Source organism: Dermochelys coriacea, chromosome 2 (assembly GCF_009764565.3).
Source record: "Dermochelys coriacea isolate rDerCor1 chromosome 2, rDerCor1.pri.v4, whole genome shotgun sequence".
NCBI lineage: Eukaryota > Metazoa > Chordata > Testudines > Dermochelyidae > Dermochelys > Dermochelys coriacea.
In genome coordinates, this window is record NC_050069.1 from 248306034 (window position 1) to 248327622 (window position 21589).

The 21589-nt window shown below is 43.0% G+C and overlaps 1 protein-coding gene across 2 annotated transcripts in view; it reads left to right on the plus strand.

Annotated features, from left to right (window-relative positions):
* Positions 1-21589, plus strand: part of ADARB2 (adenosine deaminase RNA specific B2 (inactive)) — a 458043-nt gene that overhangs the window by 361268 nt on the left and 75186 nt on the right. For both annotated transcript variants that reach the window (XM_038393479.2, XM_038393480.2), the window contains one exon: positions 19315-19483. In XM_038393479.2, coding sequence (XP_038249407.1) covers positions 19315-19483 — 169 coding nt within the window. The remainder of the gene's footprint in view (positions 1-19314; positions 19484-21589) is intronic.

Sequence of the window (21589 nt, forward strand, 5' to 3'; positions counted from 1 at the left end):
TGCTGCCTTTCCTGCAGCTCAACCATACGCTGGAGCGTATTAGTTTGATCCTTCAGCAGCCTCAGCATTGAATCCTGCCTCCTCCCATCATGCTGCCGCCACCTTTCAGCTTCAGCCCATCACTTACTATCTTCAGCCCACCACCTGTCCTCCCAGTCATTTTGTGATTTCCTGCACTCTGACATTGTCTGCCTCCACGCATTCGTCTGTGCTCTGTCAGTGTGGGAGGACAGCATGAGCTCAGAGAACATTTCATTGCGAGTGCGTTTTTTTCGCCTTCTAATATTCGCTAGCCTCTGGGAAGGAGAAGATCCTGTGATCCTTGAAACACATGCAGCTGGTGGAGAAAAAAAAAGGGATAGTGGTATTTAAAATACACATTTTATAGAACAATGGGTACACTCTTTCACGGTAAACCTTGCTGTTAACATTACATACATAGTACATGTGCTTTTGCTACAAGGTCGATTTTGCCTCCCCCCACCGCATGGCTAATAGCGGGGAACATTTCTGTTCAGCCATAGGCAAACAGCCCAGCAGGAACGGGCACCTCTGAATGTCCCCTTAAGAAAAGCACCCTATTTCAACTAGGTGACCATGAATGATATCACTCTCCTGAGGATAACACAGAGAGATAAAGAACGGATGTTGTTTGAATGCCAGCAAACATACACTGCAATGCTTTGTTCTACAGTGATTCCCGAGTACGTGCTACTGGCCTGGAGTGGTAAAGTGTCCTACCATGGTGAATGGAATAAGGCTGCCCTTCCCAGAAACCTTTTGCAAAGGCTTTGGAAGTATATCCAGGAGAGCCACAAATGCCAGGGCAAATTAATCATTAAACATGCTGGCTTTTAAACCTTGTATAGTATTTTAAAAGGTACACTCACCAGAGGTCCCTTCTCCGCCTGGCGGGTCCGGAAGGCAGCCTTGGGTGGTTCGGGGGGTACTGGCTCCAGGTCCAGGGTGAGAAACAGTTCCTGGCTGTCGGGAAAACCGGTTTCTCCACTTGTTTGCTGTGAGCTATCTACAACCTCATCATCATCGTCTTCCTCATCCCCAAAACCTGCTTCTGTGTTGCCTCCATTTCCATTGAAGGAGTCAAACAACACAGCTGGGGTAGTGGTGGCTGAAACCCCTAAAATGGCATGCAGCTCATCCTAGAAGCGGCATATTTGGGGCTCTGACCCGGAGCGGCAGTTTGCCTCTCTGGTTTTCAGGTAGGCTTGCCTCAGCTCCTTACGTTTCTCATGGCACTGCTTCGAATCCCTGTTATGGCCTCTGTCCTTCATGCCCTGGGAGATTTTCACAAATGTTTTGGCATTTTGAAAACTGGAGCGTAGTTCTGATAGCACGGATTCCTCTCCCCATACAGCGATCATATCCTGTACCGTTTGGTCCATGCTGGAGCTCTTTTGCAATTCTGGGACTCCATCATGGTCACCTGTCTACCTGGTCAGTGCATCTGAGTTGAGAGTGCTGTCCAGAGCGGTCACAATGGAGCACTCTGGGATAGCTCCCGGAGGCTAATACCATCTAATTGCATCCACGGTACCCCAAATTTGACCCAGCAAAACCAATTTCAGCGCTAATCCCCTTGTCAGGGGTGGAGTAAGGAAATAGATTTTAAGAGCCCTTTAAGTCAAAAAAAGGGCTTTGTCATGTGGACGGGTGCAGGGTTAAATCGATTTAATGCTGCTAAATTCGACCTCAACGTCTAAGTGTAGACCAGGGCTGAGTTCAGGACAGAGAAGAGTGAATCCTTGTTCCATATCTGACAGGGATTGAGCATGTCCTCTAGATGGCCCTCTCCAGCTAGCTGATAAAGTCCAGCTCTGCACAGCAAAGGAGGAGTTACCCAAGCACATGACCTGAGCGTGGAAAGAAGGGAGAATAGGCCAGGGAGAACATGTGAGGATCCCATATTTCTACTGCTCCCACCCGCAGTAGAAATATGATGTAATATTCAGTTTCAGATAACTCACACCAGGAAGAGATCAGGAGAAGAAATCACTATGCAACCACAGCATTTCAAATATCACTGATGTTCACTAGCCATTGTGGGACCACATCTACATTACTTTGTGCACCCAAAAATGCCATTAAACTCATTGTTGACCATTTTTTCCCTGACGTTCAGCCACCCTTTGTTCAGATTCATCCAGTCACACCTAGCAATAACTCCTTGAGCCACTCTTAACATTCCTTTTCCTCCTTTGGCCTTGTCTGCACTAGGGATTACTTCTAAAACATCCCATCATTGCTGGCACTGGTTCAATTCCACCAGTGGCAGCAATCTCAGGAGCATTAACTTAAACACCCCATGGGGTCACTAGGATTAGATCACATGATCATTAGAACCTCAGCAGCTTGTGTCACTGTTACTACCACTGGTGGAGTTGAAATAGTGATAGCAAAGGTGGGGATAAAGAGAAAAAGGGTAGTATAGACACAGCCTTTGGGTGTACCCCTTTCAGATAGCTGCAGACAGTTATGCTTTCCTATCTGACTGATTGTATCCATCTGTTGTCCCTTGTCTTACACATAGATTGTAAGCTCTTTTGGGGCTGTTTTTTTTGTTCTCTGTAGCTCCTAGGTGCTACTGCAATACAAATAAAATAATAATAATAATTAATAAATAATTAATATGCAATGAGAGTATGGGGTTTGCAAAGTGTGGTCTACCTAGCTTATGTCTGTTACGATTCTTTTTCTCTATAGACAGAGAAAAGTGCCCCTTCTCTGCTACAGAAGCAGCTGCCATTTTGTGTTCAGATGCCACCTGCTACATAGGAGATACACAGACAGACCCCAGCCTTTCAATCTGCTCTGTGTGGGTAGATCCCTCTGTCTGTGCAGAGCCTCCATGACTTCAGTGGGATTCTGAGTAGGCACACGTCTTACCTGTGTGGTTCAGATTGCAGGATCAGGGTCCTGGTGTGCTGTCCCATGGAGGACCTACAGCACTTTTGGCTTTTCTTGTCTTGATGTTCTCTTATTATAAAGTTAAGGTCATTCTGACTGATAATATATGGTTGCTATGGAACAACATAATGCAAAGGAATGCAGATTTGTCAGATGCTACATTAGTAGTTTCAAAAAAATTTCATTTCCTAAAAACAAGACAGAAATGGAACCCTCATTCTATTCTACAGTGGATAGAGAATGAAAAATAAATCAGGTTTCAGAGTAGCAGCCGTGTTAGTCTGTATTCACAAAAAAGAAAAGGAGTACTTGTGGCACCTTAGAGACTAACAAATTTATTTGAGCATAAGCTTTCGTGAGCTACAGCTCACTTCATGTATCCGATGCATCCGATGAAGTGAGCTGTAGCTCACGAAAGCTTATGCTCAAATAAATTTGTTAGTCTCTAAGGTGCCACAAGTACTCCTTTTCTTTTTTAAAAATAAATCAGTGTGTGATCACAGCTCTATTAAGCTGTTTCAGAAATAATTCCAAATACATTTAACAAAAGAGAATCCCTTTGATTGATTTGTTGAAAAAAGCAAAGAAAGAACAGAAAATTATTGCTTATCAGTAAGAGAAGCAGCACCATTTGAAATAACATGAAATTGTACCCCATGAATTCACGAAGGCTGACTTTAAACTATCATTATTCCTGGCTTTGCTTTTTAGTGAATAGTAGTTTGTGTCAGTTGTCTCCAACCTAATAAAAGAGGTGGATTTTTTTTCTTAATTAATCAAGCCTGATTTATCTGATTTTTTTTTAAATTCAAGACGAACAAGTTCCTAATACAGTCTTTACAGTGTCATGTTGAAAAGGAAGATAGATTTCTTTCTTGCTAGTAAGTCCTAAAATGTGCAGTGAAGTGCATGCTTACACAGTAACCTTTCTTATGGGTGCAAAATATTAGGCATCCAGATAGCAAGCTCAATTCAGAATTGGTATTAGTAGATGCAACTCAGTTGATCTCAGTCTGAATTTAGTCAATTGAATATTACACAGATCACTTACAAGCAGGCGCTGCCTTTCTGTAATACACACAGTGGCTCTAACTCAGACTTGGAATAGTGCAAATTTGGTAGGCTGCAACTACCTTGATTGCAAGATCTGTTGACTGTTGCACCCAATTACACCTTGTGACTTTGAGTTTTCTTTTTAGGTTTTGTTTTCTGGGCCCCAAATGTAGATATCCCATATGTGACAATAGTGCACCAGACCTTCAGCAGGCATAAATCAGGATAGCACAACTGAAGTCATCCGAGCTATGCTGATTTAGACTAGCCGAGGACCTGACTCATTGCTTTTACTGATAGGGTGTCCCTGGCAGTTGTGTATAGACATACCTTACATTTCTTGTAGTAATTTTTTTAAAACATAACTCATAAACTATGCTGCCTGTAGACTCTTGAGTTGTCAATCAGTTCCCCACATCTGGCTCATACTCTGACCAAACCTTTGCATCTCTCCTGTTTACTGTCTCCACCTACTCTGTCGACATCTTACTGTAACATTTCTATTGCTGTAACTATGGTGTGTTGTGAGATATGTGTAAGAAAGCAGTGTGGCCAACTCTCATGATTTTATCGCAAGTCTCATGGTATTTGATGTTTTACATATTGGCCCAGTTCCTGAAGTCCTAGGATCTCAGCCTTCATTTTTTTAAAAGTAAATTTCTAGCCCTAATGGTTTTGGGGAAAGGCTGGAAATCAGGATGCCTAGAGGCTCAAACTCCAGAAGGTCAAATAAAAGATCCCTGATTTATTATTTTAAAAATCTCATGATTTTTAAGCCAGTCTCATGATGTTTGGATTCTGGCTCATGATTTTTGAACATTTGGGATTGACAATACATAGCACAGCACACTATAAGAACCTGTAGACATTCTCCTTTATAATGAGATACCATCCCTTCTGCCAGGCTGAACAGAAGACGGCCAAGTCAGTATTTGGGTGAGAGAGCTCTAAAGAACCAAGGTGCTGTAAGAAGTTAGTAATTCCGGGAGTGGCATTCTGTATTGTCCTAAATCACCTGGATATTGATGTTGGATTAATGGTAGTACTGCACTGTCATGGAATCATAGAAATGTAGAACTGAAAGGGACCTCGAGAAGTCATCAAGTCCAGCCCCCTGCACTGTGGCAGAACCAAGTAAACCTAGATCATTCCTAGCAGGTGTTTGCCCAACTTGTTTTTAAAAGCTTCCAGTGATGGGGACTCTACAACCTCCCCTAAAAGTCTTTTCCAGAGCTTCATTACCCTTATAATTTGAAAGTTTTTCCTAATATCTAACCTAAATCTCCCTTGCTGCAGATTAAGCCTGTTACTTTTTGTCCTATCTTCAGTGGACATGGAGAACAATTGATACAGTCCTCTTTATAAAAAGAAAAGGAGTACTTGTGGTACCTTAGAGACTAACAAATTTATTAGAGCATAAGCTTTCGTGAGCTACAGCTCACTTCATCGGTGATGCATTTCCGATGAAGTGAGCTGTAGCTCACGAAAGCTTATGCTCTAATAAATTTGTTAGTCTCTAAGGTGCCACAAGTACTCCTTTTCTTTTTGCGAATACAGACTAACACGGCTGCTACTCTGAAACCAGTCCTCTTTATAACAGCCCTTAACATATTGGAAGACTTATCAGGTCCCCCCTCAGTCTTTTTTCTCAAGACTAAACAATGCCCAGTTTTTTTAATCTTTCCTTATAGGTCAGGTTTGCTAAATCTTGATCATTTTTGTTGGTCTCCTCTGGATTCTTTCCAGTTTGTCCACATCTTTCCGAAATTGTGGTGCCCAGAATTGGACACAGCTCTCCAGTTGGGGCCTTGACACTGCCAAGTAGAGTAGGACAATTACCTCCCGTGTCTTACATCCAACACTCCTGTTAATATTTCCCAGAATCATATTAGCTTTTATTGCAGCTGCATCACGCTGTTTACTCATGTTCAGTTTGTGGTCAACTATAACTAGAGCCCTACCAAATTAGCGGACATGAAAAACGTGTCACAGACTGTGAAATCTGGTCTCCCCTGTGAAATAACATAAGAAAATAAGAACGACCATTCTGAGTCGACCAAAGATCAATCTAACCCAGTATCCTGAGGGAATGAACAGAATGGGTAATCATCAAATGATCCATCCCCCGTCGCTCATTCCCTGCTTCTGTCAAACAGAGTCTAGGAACACCATCTCTGCCCATCCTGGCTAATAGCCATTGATGGATCTATCCTCCATGAATTTATCTAATTTTTTTTTAACCCTGTTATAGTCTTGGCCTTCACAACATCCTCTGGCAAGGAGTTCCACAGGTTGACTGTGTGTTGTGTGAAAAAATACTTCCTTTTGTTTGTTTTAAACCTGCTGCCTATTAATTTCATTTGGTGGCCCCTAGTTCTTGTATTATGAGAAGGAGTAAATAACAATGCCTTATTTGCTTTCTCCACACCAGTCATGATTTTATAGACTTCTCTCATATCCCCCCTTCTCCTCTCTTTTCCAAACTCAAAAATCCTGGTTTTATTAATCTCACCTCAGACGGCAGCAGTTCCATACCCCTAATCATTTTTGTTGCCCTTTTCTGAACCTTTTCCAATTCCACTATATCTTTTTTGAGATGGAGCGACCACATCTGTACGCAGTATTCAAGATGTGGTGTTCCATGGATGTATATAGAGGGCAATATGATAATTTCTGTCTTATTATCTATCCCTTTCTTAATGATTCCCAACATTCTGTTCACTTTTTTGACTGCCACTGCACATTGAATGAATGTTTTCAGAGAACTATCCACAATGATGCCAAGTGGCATCATTTCTTTCTTGAGTGGTAACAGCTAAATTAGACCCCATCATTTTATATTTATAGTTGGGATTATTCACTATAATCTGGTCTTTTGTGTACTTTTACCCTATACTACACAGCGTTTCTCAGACTGGGGCTCCTGACCCAAAAAGGCATAGTAAGCCTATTGTAGGGGAGTTGTGGTATTGCTACCCTTACTTATGCACTGCCTTCAGCACGGGGCAGCCAGACAGCAGTGGCTACTGACCAGGCACCCAGCTCTGAAGGCAGAGCCACTGCTGGCGGTGGTGCTGCCTTCAAATACGGATGTCTGACCAGCAGCTGCTGCTCTCCATTCTGCATTCAGAGTTAGGTGGCTGGAGAGTAGCATCTGCTGGCTGGGAGCCCAGCTCTGAAGGCAGCACTGCCAGCAGCAGCAGCGCAGAAGTAAGGGTGGCATGGTATGAACACATCCACGAAATTTTCTATTTACGCTGTGAGTAACCCATGAAAAATGTGTGATTTCTCTGTGATTTAAGTAAACCCCTAATTATAACCTCCAGATCCTCTTCAGCAGTACTACTATCTAGAGAAGTTATTGCCCATTTTGTAATTGTACATTTGATTTTTCTTTCCTAAGTATTGAACTTTGCACTTGTCTTTATTGAATTTCATCTTGTTGAATTCAGACCAACTATCCAATTTGTCAAGGTTTTGAATTTTAAACCTGTCCTCCAAAGTGCTTGCAACCCCTCCCAGCTTTATGTCATCTGCAAATTTTATGGGCATCCTCTCTATTCTATTATCCAAGTTTTTAATGAAAATATTGAATAATACTGGACTCTGCGGGATCCCATGAGATATGTCCTTCCAATTTGACAGTAAACCATTGATCACTACTCTTTGAGTATGGTCTTTAAATCTGTTGTGCACCCACTTTATCATAATTTAATCTAGACCATATTTTCTGAGTTTGTTTATGAGAATATCACATGGAACTGTGTCGAAAACCTTACTAAAATTAAGGTATATCACATTTACTGCCTCCCTCATCCACTGGGTCAGTAACCGTATCAAAGAAGGAAAAGAAGTTGGTTTGGTTTGGTAGGATTTGTTCTTGACAAATCCATGCCAACTATTCTTTATAACCCTATTACTATTGTTCAATAATTTTCTCCAGTATCTTTCCAGGTACTGAAGTTAGGCTGACTGGTCTATAATTCCTTGGATCCTCCTTGTTCCTCTTTTCAAAAATAGGTACTATGTTTGCTCTTCTCCAGTCTTCTGGTACCTCTTCTGTTCTCCAAGAGTTCTCAAAGATAATTGCTAATGGCTCTGAGATTGCTTCAGCTAGTTTCTTAAGTACCCTATGATGAATTTCATCAGGCCCTGTCAACTTCAATACATCTAACTTATCTAAATATTCTTTAGCTTGTCCTTTCCCTATTTTGGCTTGCATTCCTTCCCTCTGGTTGTAATATTAATTGTGTCAACTATCTGGTTATCATTCACCTTTTTAGTGAAAACTGAAGCAATACATAGGCATTAAGCACCTCAGCTTTTTTGATGTTATCAATTATTAGCACTCCTTCCCCTCTAAGTAGAGGACCCACACTTTCTTTTGGCTTTCTCTTGCTCCTAATGTATTTAAATAATCTCTTCTTATTGACTTTTGTGTCTCTTACCAAGTGTAACTCATTTTGGGCCTTAGCCTTTTTGATTTTGTTCCTACATATTTGTGCTGTTCTTTTGTACTCCACCTTATCAATTTGACCATGTTTCCTTTTTCTTGTAGGATTCCTTTTTGATTTTCAAGTCATTAAGGAGCTCCTGATGGAGCCATATTGACCTCTTGCTATTCTTCCTATCTTTTCTTTGCACCGGAATAGTTTGCAGTTGTGCCTTTAATATTGTCTCCTTGAGGAACTGCCAGCTCGCCTGAACTCCTTTTTCCCTTAGATTTTTCTTACCAGGGAACCTTACCTGCCAGTTCTCTGAGTTTGTTAAAGTCTACTATTTTGAAATCCATTATCCTTATTCTCCTGTTCTCATTGCTTTCTTTCCTTAGAATCATGAAATCTAACATTTCATGATCACTGTCACCCAGATTGCCTTTTACCTTCAGATTTGCTACCAATTCCTCCCTGTTGGTCAGAATCAAGTGCGAAATGGCTGTCCCCCTGGTTACTTCCTCCACTTTCTGCTTTCAACTTTCCAAAAAGTTGTCACCAATACATTCCAAGAACTTACTGGAAAATTTGTGTTTTGACATATTACTTTCCCAACAGATGCCTGGATCTCGAAAGTCCCCCATTACTCCCAGGTCCTGTGGCTTGGATATTTCTGTTATTTGTTTTAGAAATGCCTCATCCACCTCCTCTTCCTGATTTGGAGGTCTGTAGTAGACCTCCCACCATGGCATAACACCGAGACTTTACACAGAAACTCTCAACAGATCTGCCTCCCACCTCCTTCTGGATCTCAGAACAAGTGTATATATCCTTCATGTATAATGCAACCCTTTTTCCCTGCCTTTCCTTTCTGAACAAGCTATACACCTCTTTACCATTATTCCAGTCATGAGACTTATCCCACCAAGTTTCTGTGATGCCAATTAAATCACAATTTAGCTTATGTACTAATATTTCCAATTCTCCTTGCATTTGTGTATAGACATTTAAAATGTTGCTCATATTCCCCCCTCCCCCAATTACCTTCTTGTTGCTCCTTTGACCCTATTGTCATTTTCCATATCTCCCCCAGCCCCATAACATCTAACCCGATATTAAAGTCACTATTTTTATATTTACCTGTGGATTTTTGTCATCTGCCCCCTAATTTAAAGCCCTCCTCACTAGGTTGGCAAGTTGGTGCGTGAAGATGCTTTCCCCCTTCTTGGTAAGGTGGACCCCATTTCTTCCTAGAAGACCTTCTTCCCCAGTACAGCATCCCATGATTGAAGAAGTCAAAGCCCTCCTCTTGCTGCCCTCTGTCTATTGAAGGACACAGAAAACTGAGGTCCAACACCCTTTGATTTAAGAATAGGTTTATTAACTGCAGTGTAATTACCCTATTCCACTGAGGTAATTATTTTCTGGTTTCTGAACCCCTCTGCAGTTTCAATAGGATACAATTACTATTCTTCACTTCCTAAACTTTTGCACAGTATAAAGAACACTGTTAAAGGATTGCTGAGCTCAACTTCAAAGAGATAGCTGCATTTCAATGGTGGTTAAAGAGACCCTAGTATATCCTTCACCAATCTCACAGGGGTGCTATGGGGCTTAATTTATTTTTATAAAAGCCACTGAGATCTTCAAGGCACTATATAAGCAGAAAGTTGTATTACTTAATGGAGTATTTTTGTGTGAGAAAATTGACCCATTACAATTATAGCATGTATATTTTGCATATGTATACACAATAAAGATCCTATGGGGAAATCCATTTTTCTCTCCATGGATACAACCTGGTTTATTATAACTTCTAAGATTTCATTGATTCATATCAGGCTTTGGTAAAAAGCCCATGCCCTCGCTCAGTGTTTTTCTCTGAGGTGCTTGTTTCTAATTTTCTCATACACAGTAATACTTCCAGCATGGAACCTGTTTATCAAAGTGGGAAGAAAAGGGTGGAGAAACTTTTGTAATGCTGCTGTGCAGGCCCAAGCTGGTGAGCAGAGCACAGGAGAAAGGTGGGAAAATAAGAACAGGTTGAATAAAATCCTCAAATTAACATAATTTATCGACAAATTGAAGAGAATTCAGAGAAGGGAAAGACATGATTTTGCGGCTGGGGGAATTGATTTACAGCATGAGGGAAGATTAAAAGAACAGAGCTGGCATTTACTGTATCTATCAATGATATAACATACACACACACGCACTCTGCTTGGGAGAAATTCCCTTCATATCCTTGTAATGTAAGGTCTCACTTGACAGGAGATAAATTAGTCAATAGACTCCTGGCCTCTTAGCATACAATATAACATAAAAATACCTAGTCTTTTATACTGTGCTTGATACACAAAATAGCAAAATGCTTTACAGAGAATATTAGTCATAAACCAGCCAGAAAAGATTACTTTTAAGGTAGAATTGAAAAGGAAAACTCCCCTGACTAACCCAAGTAATTCAGGCACCTGATCCTGCCACCCTGGTACAGCGTACAAGTATAACCCACTGGTGAGTATCTATTATAGATCCCCTTCTGTGCCTGATCTGCTGACATGTGAGTCTGTTGCAGCCGCAACTGGAGAGAATTGGTCCTTTAGCGCAAGCTATTGTAGCTCATGTTTGTAGCTCTGGAGGTCCCCACTTCAGTCCCTGCTGTGTTGGCCAAAATAGCAACACATAAAGAATCTGCAAATAAGGATGTAATCCAGCTCTATTGGAGTCAGGGGGAGTTTTTCCATCGACTTCAGTGCAGGCTGTATCAAGTCCAAAGAATGTATGTGTCAGAACCCAGAGCCCTGCTACCCGAGTCGAACTTGATGGGACCCAACTAGAAGGGTTGAGTCCAGGTCAGCTCGGGTGGGAAAACAAACAGACTCTCTCAGGCTTGGGTAAGGGGGCCGTCTCTCCACCTGCCTGTGGGATCAGCATATGCGCAGTGTGCTGCGGTCCGGAGTGTGCGTACCTGTCGAGGGGTAGCCGAGCCTCTGACTCCACAGCACATGCAGTGCAGCATGGAGAGGTGGCAGGCAGGAGCAGGACCCGCAGCCACTGGCACATGCAACTGCCATTGCACAAATCCCTGGCAGGAGGAGAGAGACAGCTCCCGAGGCAGGAGGCAGCGGCTCCTGTTCAGGGGGAAGAGTTGGGGTCATATCAGACTCAAACCCCCTGGGCTCGGGGTTGGTCGGCTGGTCTTCTGTCTGGGTTGGGCCTTTCAGGGAAACTGGGCCCGATCCCATGCCGAGGGCATCCAACAGGAATTTTCACAGTGACTGCAAAGGATGGGAGCCCTTTCTGGTTAGAAGTTCATTGTACTCACATAAGAGGTGGAATCCTGACCTCACTAGGGTCAAAGGCAAAATTCCCATTGACACCATCAGGGCCAGGATCATACTCATGGCCTGAGCCTCCGAAGTTCTGACCACAACATCCATTGAGGTTGCGGGTTTCCGGCACCACTGTTTGCCTTACTAGACTGGGCCTGTGCTTGACCTGGGGGAGTCATTTGCAAATATATTTGTCCAGTAATTTACCCACTAATTTTTGCATATAATATTTTGAATAAAACATTTGGCAAATTCTTTCTCCCTTCACCCAGCTGCCATTGTGAAAAGAGTTGAATCCATTTTTCAGCTCACATGCTGACACAGCTCCCCTATTTCCTTTCCCCTGCTCCATTTCCTTTTTAAATTGAAAACTATTAGAAGCATTTAGGCAAATAATAGAAACCTGAGTGTCGGCGCCTCTTATAAATTGCTCACTAGTTACTTTTGTCCTAATGTCTTCTCAAATGTTATTTCATGCCAGGCTGTGAAGGGAAGAAATGCTTGAAGAACTCTGACAGTTGATGGGTCAGGAGTCAAGGTCATAATATAGAAGTTCATTTCTTCTTATTTTTCAAATGATCTGACTATAGGGTTAGCAATGGTTGGCAGCTTTAATCTGGACCTGGTCTAGGTGTACAACAGCTAAAAGTGTACATGTTTGATTTTCAGTGAAGGATATTCTCTTAACTTGGTTCCCATCAGCAACGATGTGGATTCTTTTCAAGAGCTATATCTTCCTGTCCAGAGAGCTCTGTGTGTGCATCACTCACAAAGCAGAGCTGTAGAAATAATGCTAATGAAAATGTTTGTGGAACATTCATCTGAATAAATATCACAAATTCATGATGAAAATATTTGAGACGCTTTTTAGTTGGTTTTCCACAAACATTCATAGGAGTTAATGGGGGAGGGGCGTAGAAGAGCGTGAGGCTACCCTCTAAGGCAGCAGTTATCAAACTGTGGGTCGGGACCCCAAAGTGAGTCACGACTCCATTTTAATAGGGTCACCAGGGGTGGCTTAGACTTGCTGGGGTTCAGGACCGAAGCCCAAGTCCCACCACCCAGAGCTGAAGCCAAAGCCCAAAGCCAAAGTCCCAGGGCTTCAGCGCTGGGTGATGGGACTCATGTTATAGGTCCCCTACCTGGGACTGAAGCCCTTGGGTGGGGGGGCTCAGGTGGATTCAGGCTTCGGTCCCCCGTGCTGGGATCGTGTGGCGATTGTTGTTGTCAGAAAGGGGTCCTGGTGCAATGAAGTTTGAGAATGCCTGCTCTAAGGGAACCCTAAAGAGCTATTACTCCAGTATGGGATCATCAGATTGTGCCATACATCAGCTCCGCCTCTTTTCAATCCCCGCCCATTCTCTGTACAGCTGCCATCAGGGGGTGGTGGCAAATAGCCAGTGATGCCAGATCTGTGCTAGCCGAGGATTCCACCACAGTCAGTGCTTCCTTTTTCCTATATGTAAAATGGGGATAATAACATCCCTTTGTTCTGCTGCATGTTTGGAGGTTAGTTTAATGAACATTTAGAAAGCACCTTGAGATTATCAGGTAGAAGTTGCTATAGAAATGCAAGTATTATTTAAGCAAAAACAAATACAGATATGGTAAATAACAATTAATAATTAATGTTGATTGTTTACTAACAATTTGAGGTAGAAGGCTCAAGCTAACTGTACTGCAAAATCAACAAATATTGGTTAACTATACAGAAGGATCTCTCTAGTCTCAATCACTGGCCCCAAAAATTTAGGTTCAGCCGCTGAAGATACTACACAGAATAACAATGTGACAAGTCTTTGCTCCATTAGAATGTAAGTGTGACTTCACCAAGGAGCTGGGTTGCAAATAAATTCATCTTGTGTTCATAGAAAGTTATATCAAGTTTCTGATTCTATACATGTACATAATAAAGCATGCAAGAGAAGGATTCATTTACATACATGCTCCTGAATGCATCAGACACCTGTCATATTGTCAAAAATATTTTTCATTATGCCGGGTTCCCTCACACGTGGTATTCAGCAGCAGTACATTGGTCACAGAGCGCTATACCCTTTTGGCTCCTCAATGACATGTGGCTATTTCAGTGCTAATGCATAAGTCATGTACATCTGTGTTTCTGGGTGTCTTAGTGCTGCAGCACATATGAGGAGCATGGGTACTATTTCCACTAATTGGAAATAAGACATGTTGGAAGGTGACTACATCTCTAACAATGCACAAGGCCAATTTTGTGGGAACTTAGAAGCCAACTCCTCTAGGAAGGGTCCACAGTCATCTTGATGTCCTTGATACTTGTGATACTTAATATTTGTTTACTTTGTGACAGCAACACTGGCATATATGTGAAGGCATATCACCATACCGAGTGGACAAGTGTGTCCATATCTGTGGAGACTGGGGAGCAGTATCTAATTCACCCAAGGGGGAAAAGGGTCCTTAATATCAATAGTGGCCCTGATATTGTTATGCGGGAGGGTGTTGGTAGTGGCCAGGAAGCATGTCTCTGATCTATGTTCATCAGAGACCTCATAGAAGCTGATGGACACACCAGTCACCTTTCATTCAGATTAAATGGAAGAAGCAGTTAAACTCCTTTATGGAGTAAGGTAGCTAAAAGAACAGAAGCCCCTGTCCAAGGCACTGGATTGCATGGGAAGGCCTGAGCAAGAAGAAGGAAGAATATAAAGGTTCCCTGAAACGGATTGCAAACACAGGGACTGGGGCATTAATTGGTGGAGCTGTGTGTGTCAGAAGGTGAAAGGAAGCAGAAAGCCAGGAGAAAGCAAAAAAAGCAACTGATAGCATTGCCCTAAAAGGGAGCAGAGATAGAGCTCCATGGGCACAAGAGTGTTAGGAGCAGACTTGAATTTCAAGGAAACTGCCTGGATACATCAGAGACAGAACAATGGGCTAGATGGACCATGGGTCTGAAACAATACAGCAATTCCTATATTCCTTAATTGTGACATTAGTGTCCTGATTTGGAGAGTTGAGGTCAAAGAAGTTGTAATGCACAGACTGCAAATATCTCTTTTTGTAACATGGAAGCCACATCTCCATATCAATTTTTTGTCAATAATAACAATAAAAACAAACACAAATACTTGTTAATTCTTTCTCTTCACTGCATTTTCCAACATCTCCCTTGTGCGTCTCTCTTTTAGTTTGTGAAAAAATTGCCTCTTATATTTCCAAACACGTTGTCATTAGATTCGAAACTACAATAATAAATATTAATTGATAATCACAACACAGATAAATCAACTTCCACAATGATGTGCACTTTGCAGTTACTGTCTATAGCACCTTCCATCTGAGGATCACAAAGTGCTTTAGAAACCACAGTGAGTTAACCTTCACAACACCCTTTGGAGCTTGGGAAGTAGTTTTGCCATTTTACGAACTGGGAAACTGAGCAACAGAGAAGTAAAGTTTATACAGGAAGTCTGTGGCAGAGCCAAAACTACAACCCAGGTCATCTCCTGAGTCAAAGTCCTCTGCTTTAACCACAAAACAATCATTCCCCTTTTATCTTATCTGCAATTTACTGCTGCTTATCTCATATCCAACCCAGGGATCTTATGGGAGAACATGTCCCTAAGCAGCATGCTTCTAATCCAGAAAATCATTGCAATTTCTTGTTTGTTTCACTGCTCAATAGATTTCAGCATACAACTAAGTAAATGACTATATAAGATAGGTTTCAGAGTAGCAGCCGTGTTAGTCTGTATTCGCAAAAAGAAAAGGAGTACTTGTGGCACCTTAGAGACTAACAAATTTATTTGAGCATAAGCTTTCGTGAGCTACAGCTCACTTCATCAGATGCATTTGGTGGAAAATACAGTGGGGAAATTTATATACGCACACAGAGAACATGAAACAATGGGTTTTATCATACACACTGTAAGGAGAATGATCACTTAAGATGAGCCATCACCCGCAGCAGGGGGGGAAAGGAGGAAAACCTTTCATGGTGACAAGCAAGGTAGGCTATTTCCAGCAGTTAACAAGAACATCTGAGGAACAGTGGCGGGTGGCGTGGGGGGAAGAAATAATATGGGGAAATCCCATCCACAGCCTCAGAAACAACTCTGACATCATAATCAAAAAGGCTGACAAAGGAGGTGCTGTCATCATCATGAATAGGTTGGAATATGAACAAGAGGCTACTAGGCAGCTCTCCAACACCACTTTCTACAAGCCATTACCCTCTGATCCCACTGAGAGTTACCAAAAGAAACTACAGCATTTGCTCAAGAAACTCCCTGAAAAAGCACAAGAACAAATCCGCACAGACACACCCCTAGAACCCCGACCTGGGGTATTCTATCTGCTTCCCAAGATCCATAAACCTGGAAATCCTGGACGCCCCATCATCTCAGGCATTGGCACCCTGACAGCAGGATTGTCTGGCTATGTAGACTCCCTCCTCAGGCCCTACGTTACCAGCATTCCCAGCTATCTTCGAGACACCACTGACTTTCTTGAGGAAACTACAATCCATTGGTGATCTTCCTAAAAACACCATCCTAGCCACTATGGATGTAGAAGCCCTCTACACCAACATTGCACACAAAATGGACTACAAGCCATCAGGAACAGTATCCCCGATAATGTCACAGCTAACCTGGTGGCTGAACTTTGTGACTTTGTCCTCACCCATAACTATTTCACATTTGGAGACAATGTATACCTTCAAATCAGCAGCACTGCGATGGGTTCCCGCATGGCCCCACAGTATGCCAACATTTTTATGGCTGACTTAGAACAACGCTTCCTCAGCTCTCGTCCCCTAATGCCCCTACTCTACTTGCGCTACATTGATGACATCTTCATCATCTGGACCCATGGAAAAGAAGCCCTTGAGGAATTCCACCATGATTTCAACAATTTCTATCCCACCATCAACCTCCACCTGGACCAGTCCACACAAGAGATCCACTTCCTAGACACTACGGTGCTAATACGCCATGGTCACATAAACACCACCCTCTATCGGAAACCTACTGACCGCTATTCCTACCGACATGCCTCTAGCTTTCATCCAGATCATAGCACACGATCCATTGTCTACAGCCAAGCTCTACGATATAACCGCATTTGCTCCAACCCCTCAGACAGAGACAAACACCTACAAGATCTCTATCATGCATTCTTACAACTACAATACCCACCTGCTGAAGTGAAGAAACAGATTGACAGAGCCAGAAGAGTACCCAGAAGTCACCTACTACAGGACAGGCCCAACAAAGAAAATAACAGAACGCCACTAGCCATCACCTTCAGCCTCCAACTAAAACCTCTCCAACGCATCATCAAGGATCTACAACCTATCCTGAAGGACGACCCATCACTCTCACAGATCTTGGGAGACAGGCCAGTCCTTGCTTACAGACAGCCCCCCAACCTAAAGCAAATACTCACCAGCAACCACACACCACACAACAGAACCACTAACCCAGGAACCTATCCTTGCAACAAAGCCCATTGCCAACTCTGTCCACATATCTATTCAGGGGACACCATCATAGGGCCTAATCACATCAGCCACACTACCAGAGGCTCATTCACCTGCACATCTACCAATGTGATATATGTCATCATGTGCCAGCAATGCCCCTCTGCCATGTACATTGGTCAAACTGGACAGTCTCTACATAAAAGAATAAATGGACACAAATCAGACGTCAAGAATTATAACATTCAAAAACCAGTTGGAGAACACTTCAATCTCTCCGGTCTCTCGATTACAGACCTGAGGGTGGCTATCCTTCAACAAAAAATTTCAAAAACAGACTCCAATGAGAGACTGCTGAATTGGAATTAATTTGCAATCTGGATACAATTAGCTTAGGCTTGAATAGAGACTGGGAATGGATGAGTCATTACACAAAGTACAACTATTTCCCCATGTTCTTTCTCCCCCCCCCCCCACTATTCCTCAGATGTTCTTGTTAACTGCTGGAAATAGCCTACCTTTCTTGTCACCCTGAAAGGTTTTCCTCCTTCCCCCCTGCCCCCCGCTGCTGGTGATGGCTCATCTTAAGTGATCACTCTCCTTACAGTGTGTATGATAAAACCCATTGTTTCATGTTCTCTGTGTGTGTATATAAATCTCCCCACTGTATTTTTCACCAAATGCATCCGATGAAGTGAGCTGTAGCTCACGAAAGCTTATGCTCAAATAAATTTGTTAGTCTCTAAGGTGACTAAGAGACTCCTTTTCTTTTTGACTATATAAGAGGAATCTCAAAGCTTATCACACCTAAAGAAGGTCACAAAAAGGAGAACAAAGCAAATGTGCATACAGAACAGTATGCATTCTCCAGCAAAGTGTTTCAAAGACAGAAGCACTTGGCCTGTGGTAAGACTGTTTCCATTCACAGCATGGACATATCTGACCCGAGGCTCCCTGTCTTAATCACAACTCTGTTCAATCTTAACATTTTGGATTGCTGTGCCCTGTGTGTGTATATAATAACTGTTTACAGCTGTAAAACATGGATTAAAGTTCATGGGATACTTGATCAAGCCTTGATGGTATCTCATTTGACCAGAACATATTCGTTAGGGGTAGATTTGTTTGTTGGTTTGTTTTCTCTGTCAATCAAAAATGGGCATGTTCTGTAAAGTGCTCTGCAATCACTTAAGTGGGTTTTATTTCAATGCATTTTTAAACTGTTCTCCCAGGGCTGTACTGGAGAATAACACTTCTGTCCTGGAGAACAAAACTTCTGTTGACTTCCATGGAACTAGGTTTCACTCTTAAAATGTTGTTCATTCAGCTGAATAAACATTTTAGGGGTGAAATCTGGCTCCATTGAAGTCAACTAGAGTTTTGCCATCAACTTCAATTGGGCCAGGATTTCACCCCATAGATCTACAGTTTGTGGCTATTTTTAATAAAAAAGGAGCGACCACAGCTGCCCTTCCCTTTAATATTGAGAGGAGCCCATGGAGACTGTAGGTCCCAGCCAGCAACGTTCCATCTAAGTCTGAGCAGATACTACATTTCAGAACCCTGTGGGCCTCAATATAGGAGGCATTGATGTGAGAGTGGGGAAGGAAACCAGACAAAAAGTAGGATCTCTTTGTTCTCTGAGATTTTTAAAGAAAAGAAGCTCCAGAAGTGTTACTGGCATTTTATTTAGCACTTCCAGTACATTAGAGATGAAAACTAACATTATAGGGAGTGTGTGTTCCCATCAGAAAATGTCTTCAGCAGCTCATAAAACCCCAGCCATTTATCAGCACTGCGGGAGATCTTTATTACCTACTTACAGCATGTGCTTTTCTATGATGTAGTTATTGATTTAACAAGTAAACTTTGTGGCAAGCTTTTATCCAGGAATTAGCAGTGCAGACTGAAATAGAGCCTGTATTATTCTAATAGTGCTGAGATGTGAGGGTACTGCATATTCCAAAAGCCATATAATCATTTTCATCAGCATCCCAGTAGGGCTGTCTCAGCTGCCACATCAAATGGGGGCTGCAAGAACTTTAACAATTACGATGTCTCGCTCACCCTGAGGCAAGTTACAACTCTTTTGTTTTCCTTTCTGCAGGCTTGGACACCAGGCAGGCTCAGGTTATTGTGCTGTCATCGGGTACCAAATGTATAAACGGAGAATACATTAACGATCAAGGGCGTGTGGTCAACGACTGCCATGCAGAAATTCTGGCAAGGAGAGCATTTGTTCATTTCCTTTTCTCTCAGCTGGAGCTACACCTAAGGTAAACTGAATTTTGTTGATGCCTGGGAAATATTATATGGGCTTCTGTGGAACAGATCTGTCCTCGATGCCTGACGATACATCATTGTTTATGAGTCTTTGGCTGATGAGTGGCCAATATACTCTGCCAAGGAAAGCAGGGTTAGATAGTCTATTGTTTTGGGTTATGAGCTCTTTCATTCCAGCTGATTTTCCTTCAGCAGCTATTAGATATGAATCATAAAGTCAAATTTTATGAAGTCTGATGATTTTCTGCAAATTCTTTAACCACAGACCTAATAATAACCCTCGCTGGTCAGAGATTCTTATTACAGGCATTTTCCTTCCTTGCTGAACCTTAGTTACCTCAGGAAAGTGATTTACATCTCTCTCTCTCTCTCTCTCTCTCTTTCTCACACACACACACACACACACACACACACTTGAACTACGCTGATCATTAACACATTCGTTGGCTTGCTAGAGAACCACTGCCTGTTAACAATATAGCAGACCTGCTATGAAAGAACTAGATATTATTGCTCCTTCTGTATTTTGTTAAAAATGTCATAGCAGGCAAAGTTACTGGAAATTATTCTGATGTGGGTGCCTCTTTGTTGCTAGTGTCTTCAGCCTTGCCCTTGTCATTGTTTTTTAGATTATTCATTTGTATAGTCATTAATTATCCATTCTTGTCTCTTAACAAGTTCCCCTTCTGCTGCCACAACAATACCAGCCTCAGCCTTGATGGCATCCTTGTCTATCTCTTCTACACTGCCCTGGGTGCATGAATCACCCTTTCTGAGCTGATCCTTAAGACCAGGGGTGGGAAAACTACAGCCCGCGGACCAGATGTGGCCCACCAGCCATTTTAAGCCAGCCCTCGAGCTCCTGCTGGGGAGCCCCAGCACCCCAGCTGGGAAGCAGGGTCGGGAGCCACTCCACGCAACTCTTGGAAGCAGCAGCATGGCTCCCCTCTGGCTCCTACATGCTCCAGTGGCCCCGCTCCAATGGCCCCCTCCGGCACACCAATGGGAGCTGCCAAGGCGGTGCCTGTAGATGTGGCAGTGTGCAGAGCCACCTGGACACGCCTCCGCATAGGAGCCAAAGAAGGGACATGCTGCTGCTTCTGGGAGCCTCTTGAGGTAAGCGCCACTCGGAGCCTGCACCCCTGAGCCTTTCCCCACATCCCAACCCCTTGCTCTGATCCCCCTCCTGCCCTCCGAACCCCTCGATCCCAGCCTGGAGTACCCTCCTGCATCCCAAACCCCTCAGCCCCACCCCAGAGCCCACACCCCCAGTTGGAGCCTGCACCCCTTCCTGCACCCCAATCCCCTGCCCCAGCCCTGATCCCCCTCCCATCCTCTGAACCCCTTGATCCCAGTCCAGAGCACCCTTCTAGATTCCAAACTCCTCATCCCCAGCCCCACCCCAGAGCCCGCACCCCCAGCCAGAGCCCTCACCCCACCCCCCACATCCCATTCACCTGCCCCAGCCCAGAGCCCCCCTCCTTCACCCTGAACTCTGGGGCCTTATGTCTGGCCCCACCCTGGAGCCTGCATCCTAACACCAATTTTGTGAGCATTCATGGCCTGCCATACATTTCTATTCCCAGATGTGGCCCTTGGGCCAAAAAGTTTGCCCATCCCCGCTTAAGACCTTACTTTCTCCAGATCTTTTCTCTGGACAGATTCTTTTGCATTTTGGTAGTTCCTAGAATCCTCAATCTGGGCTCATGGCCCCATTGTGCTAAGTGTTATCCACGGATGTATCTAGCAAGATGCCTACAAGAAAATAACAAATAAGTTAGAAAGAAGCTGTCGGTGGGTAGCATATATTTTTATCAAAGATCCAAAGAACCAACAACAACAAAACCCTCACTTGTAAGTTGTACTCTCCATTTTTTGTTTTCACAGGGCCTTATCCAAAGCCCATTAAAGTCAATGGAAAAACTCCCATTGACTTCAAAGGGCTTTGGATTAGGCCCTGAAGATGCAAGTATTTCTGAGATGGGACTGTGTCTTCCTGAATATGTGGGAGAGTACCTGACACATTGCGAGGACAACCATAATAGTCATAACAACATTAGTAAATTTGCACTTCAAGCTATGAGGATAAGATGTTAAAT